General features: G+C 38.7%; 1 protein-coding gene and 1 pseudogene across 2 annotated transcripts; one reads left to right on the forward strand and one right to left on the reverse strand.

Annotated features, from left to right (window-relative positions):
* Positions 1-1,142: 1,142 nt before the first annotated feature.
* Positions 1,143-1,618, forward strand: LOC143560639 (uncharacterized). Its single transcript, XM_077048903.1, has 2 exons — positions 1,143-1,152; positions 1,251-1,618. Exons 1-2 carry the CDS (start codon positions 1,143-1,145, stop codon positions 1,616-1,618), a joined length of 378 nt encoding a protein of 125 aa, XP_076905018.1.
* Positions 1,619-2,228: 610 nt separating this feature from the next.
* Positions 2,229-4,276, reverse strand: LOC143560303 (uncharacterized; annotated as a pseudogene). Its single transcript, XR_013140097.1, has 7 exons — positions 3,768-4,276; positions 3,604-3,688; positions 3,362-3,457; positions 3,104-3,256; positions 2,801-2,908; positions 2,423-2,730; positions 2,229-2,339 (listed from the first exon to the last, which is right to left on the reverse strand). The product of XR_013140097.1 is annotated as an uncharacterized LOC143560303 (transcript).
* Positions 4,277-5,179: the final 903 nt, after the last annotated feature.

The following is a 5,179-nucleotide window of genomic DNA, read 5'->3' on the forward strand; positions in this document are numbered from 1 at the left end:
GTTGCAGGTTACCGTCGGAGAAGTTACCTGGTTGCCGGTGGCGGAAAACTTGGTTGCAGGTTACTTGGTTGCCGGCGTCGGAGAGTTACCAAATTGTTAGTGTTAAAGTGTTACATAAATAAATTCAGCATGATATTAAAATTACCGATATTCCACAACAATTCTAACATCTCAAGAACGGATATCCGATGTTTTTCTATATTAGCTTGGGTGATTAAACTTTAAACATAACTTAAATAATAAATCCATGTAAACCATTGTCACTAGAACTTTAAAATAAAATAATAGATCTAATGACATAAAACATGTACCATTTTTGTAAAAGGGTCTCTCTTCAAATCCTGCAAAAAAGAAATAACACTATTAGATCTCAAATACCTTTTAAAGAATATGACAAGGAGATCCGGGTGCTGTTTGATATCATTGGTAGTGATTTCAGTCTTGTGTGTATCTTTATATTGGAAGCTTAAAAGGGGCTTTGATTTCAAACCCACTTCTTCTTCTTTGATCTATTGTACTCCATGCATATGTGATTGTCCTCCTCCTCTCTCCATTCTCAAGCTTGCTCCTGGTAATTTTATCAATCAACCATTTTGTTCGTTTTACCTTATTTTAATTACTGGTTGGACTTGATCATACATTCATACCCAAAATCATATGCTATATCCCAAATTGCTGCATCTTTATTTATTCCATCAAAATATTAAGAATCATGCTCGGTTCATTCGCCTTTGGGCGTTTCAGTTTACTTGGTGCTTCAGTTCGGTTTGGTTTTTTTGATTTTGCCATTCAGGCCTGAAAAACAAAAGTTCGCCAACAAAATTTTAATTTAGGTCTGAACTTTTTTGTCAGTTAATAGTATATTTGATTGTTGTACCTTTGAGTTGAATTCTTTGGGTTAGACTATATATTAAATTAGTTTAAATTACTTAGAATCCAAAATAAATTTTGAAAGTCTTTTAAGTTTGGTTCATTCGGTAATTTCAATTTTCATTACACGCAAAACTGAAGCCGAACCGAAAGTTCGATTTGTATAAAAAACATAAACAGACCGTCGGTTGTTGTTTCGGTTCGGTTATATCGGTTGGTTTCTCGGTTTGTTGCAACCCCTACCAGGCTACCATACATATTGCTTGCTATTCATGAAATCAGGTAATTGTTTTTATATACATCTTGAAGTTTAAAATAACTAAACTATTCTATCTTGTTCATTCATCTTATTGCTGGCTTGGTCAACCTTTCTGTAACAGGTGAGAGTTTATTACTGCAGTTAAAAAAACTGTTTCACTACACAACTAATTATCGGTTTCATTATGATTGTGGGAGAGATGATCCAGATTTGAAAGAAGAGATGGAGAAGCAGTTTGTGGATTTACTGTCGGAAGAGCTAAAATTGCAGAAAACCGTTGGTGAAGAACACATACGCCATATGAATATTACGTTTGGTGAGGCGAGAAGGGCGGCTTCACAATATCAAAAAGAGGCTGAAAAGTGTAACACAGCTACTGAAACATGTGAACAAGCCCGAGAGCAAGCCGAGGCTTTGATGAGACGGGAAAAGAAGGTGACTTCTTTGTGGGAACGACATGCTAGGCAGCTTGGTTGGGAAGGGGAATAGAGATTCTGTTATTCAAGTATTATTGTTGTTTTAACATGTTAAGCGTAGCATCATTGTCTTTATTGATATTGGTTTAGTTGTAAAGAGCGGTTGAATAGATGCTCTAATGATCAAGTTGTAGGTCATATGGTTATCCACTTATGATTACTTGTGCTATGTTTATTACCGGTTATAAAGTCTAATAGATCTATTTGAGCTAATGCCGATACTCACTTATGGGGTGTCGTATGCATTTGTGTAACAGAACTTACTATGAGGGTATCTAGTCTGCAAAAATGGCAGGTCGACTAATGGCGCCCACCTCACCAACCAAACCTGAAAACATAATACTGCTTTGTTGGATCGGAAACTGAACTTGAGGCCCGTCTGGGTTATTTTAATAGTTTTTTTTTTCTGTTCACTGTTTTTATCAAAATATCACCATGTGAACTTCAATAACAGTGTTGGTAATTGTGATGTTAGAACTAAAACTGCCACCAACAACTGCTGTAGATTTCACCAAGTGAAACGCAACATGTTTAACAGCGTACAAGAAGCATAGATCACAAAGATGTTCACCAAACAGACAGATGCCTTCACTAACTGACCAACCAACTCAAGATGTGCACACTCATTTAAGCAGCGTTTTCATGATAGCCTTCACGTTCAGCTTCTTCAAGTTGGCATAGGACTGTCCACACCCGATAAACATCACCGGCGCTCCTGATAGTGCAGCTCCAACCTATATGCATCATCATTATAAATTTATAATCAGAAACAAAATTAACATAAAAAGGCGAGTCTAATATGTTTTAGGAGTTTTACCTTATCATCAATAGTATCAAACTTGGTTAGCAAAATTCCACAATCAACCTTGGGCTCAGTGAGGGTGACAGGTCAGCTAGTTTCAATGAACAAGTTGTTTGAAAAAAATATACAAAAACTTAATCTACAGCATCATTACCGACCAACGCCTCACCAACAAAAAGTACCAGGTCTGGACTATTGACATATATAAGCTTCGATAGTGCACGCATCAAATGTTCATTGTCCTGCATTCGACCCGCTGTGTCAACAAGAACCACGTCTGAACTGTTGTGGGAGACCTCCTGTATTGCTTCAAAAATAGAGATCTAAAAGAAGAATGTCCTCATGGTTACAAGGCATGACAACATTATGATAGAAGTGGTCAACCGTCAATACCTGGAGCCTACGAGCATGAGTACGCAGCTGCTCAACCGCCCCTGAACGGAACGCGTCACATGCAGCCATCATGACATTCACATCATGCTGCTGAAGCCAGTATGCCATCTACACAATTGCTTTATGTGAATACACTTTAGATGGCTTTTGACTGTTTGACCCATATGACTCATTTCGTAGTTAATTAAAGTTTTAAGCTTAGCCCATTTGGCCAGTTAGAGATAAAACATAATTCAAATCAACCATTTGTAGGTCAACAGGTCAAAATTGTCACCGATACCAAAAACGTGATTGGTCAATTACCTTGGTAAGATTAGTTGACTTTCCTACTCCATTAACTCACACAAAAACCACAACATATGGTTTATGCTGTTCCTTGGAAACATGAACATCCCTCAAAATGTCAATAGAGCGTCTTGGAGTTAATATACGAACAAGAGCATCTTCCATTGCAGCCTGCAGTAGTTAGTTCAACAAACTAGTGATTGCATATTTTATCTTACATCAACTAATAAAAAATGGATCAAAATGACAAAAACAAACTTAAAAAGTCCCGCTCACCTGCACCGTTGATGATATCCTGGTAGACGAAGCAAGCTTTTTGCCTTCAAGGCTGATGGCCATAGACTCGCACAGTTTCTCAGCAATTTCTTCAGCCTGTAACATACGGTACAACCCACAATTTATCCAAAATAGCGAAAAAAAATAAAATAAAATAATAATATTAATAACAATAATAATATAATAATAATAATAATAATAAAACAAAACAAAAAGGAATTTATTATATTGACACAGCATACCACATTCTTAGTCATAAGCCTGTCTTTTAGAGCCTTCAAAGCTGGTTATAGATCTGCCTTCTCCAAATTTACCTTCCCAGCAATGCTGAAAAGAAAATTATTTTATTAACTGATACTATTATAAAAACCAAATAAAATTTTCATATTTCAAGAAACAAACTTACCTCAAAAACATGGATGTAAACCACCGGTTCTTCGAAACTATCTTGTTATCTGTCGCTGCTTCATCATCATCCTCTTCAGTTTCACTGTCACTACTAACGACCTCGTCTTTTTGTCCATCATCGGCGACTCCTGTTCTTTTATGCTGGTTTCTTCTTCGGTTCCTCTTTGGAAACCTTGTTAACAGCAACATTAGCTTTCTTCCCACTGGAGCTTATGCAGCTTATTTACATCAAAAGCCCCGTTATTAGTATTGGTATAACCGTTTTCTTTTCCACTAATATCCCTACTAGCTACCACCCTATTGGAATTCACATTTTCCAAAACCGTAACACCTTCTTTTTTCATTACCACCATCAAAGCCTAGTGTCTGCAACTGATGTCCTTGCTTTTTCCCCAAACTGCTAACCGGTTTAGCCATCACCAGCTTTGACTTCTTCATCTCCTCAGCCCGAGCCTCCGCCTCCTTTCTGAGCTGCCTAAACGTCTCATCAAAATCATCTAGGATCATAGACTTCAGAAATAATTGAAGTCCAAAAGGTTAGGCTGAGGGGTGTGGAGCGCGACAGGGGGCGCGTGAGCCCATCCCCTCGCGCCCCGGGGCGCGAGCACCACACCACCGAGGCGCGAGAGGGGCGCGAGCGCGGAAAAAGAGGCAGGCGCAAGAGGGGTAGCGGCTGGGAATACGCGTGAAGGAGTCTTGGGTTGCGTAAATAGAGCCGTTGGGCTCTTTGTTTATTAAAAAAAAAAAAAATTTTTCTCTATAAAACCAATATCACATACCACCCAAAACCAATATCACATACCAATATCACATACCATCAACCCATTTTAACCATATCAAACACAACTTCAATCTCCAAACTCATATATAATATCCCAAACTCCTTTATAAAACCCAAAATTTTTTTCCTATATATAACCCATTTCATATAAAAATCCAAAAACAACCCATCGTCCCAATTTTTTTTTTAAAAATAATGTCGTCGTACTCGTCTGATTCCGACTCCTCCGAAGAGGATGATTTGCTTCTTCATGTAGGGGGAGTTTTGACCGCAACCGTGGTCAATCTCTTGCAAAATCAAGCCCATCAACCCCGACTCCCGAGGGTTAGAGCACCACCTCGTGATCGTGATCGATCGGGTGCTAACGATACTTTGATGAGGCATTATTTTAGCCCTCAACCGGTATACGCGGAGTCGGATTTTCGAACTCGTTTTCGAATGAGCAGGCAATTGTTCACGCGTATAGCGAGTGATTTAGAGGCACGGTATCCCTTTTTTCAACAAAGGGAGGATGCTAGGGGTCTTCCCGGTTTTACCCCTCTTCAAAAATGCACGGCTGCTATCCGTCAATTAGCGTACGGCATCTCGTCGGACGCTTTGGATGAGTATTTACAGATGTCGAAAAGGGT

The sequence above is a fragment of the Bidens hawaiensis genome, unplaced genomic scaffold (genome assembly GCF_021521415.1).
Source record: "Bidens hawaiensis isolate Kalapana, Puna unplaced genomic scaffold, B.hawaiensis_p1.1 tig00001143_1, whole genome shotgun sequence".
NCBI lineage: Eukaryota > Viridiplantae > Streptophyta > Magnoliopsida > Asterales > Asteraceae > Bidens > Bidens hawaiensis.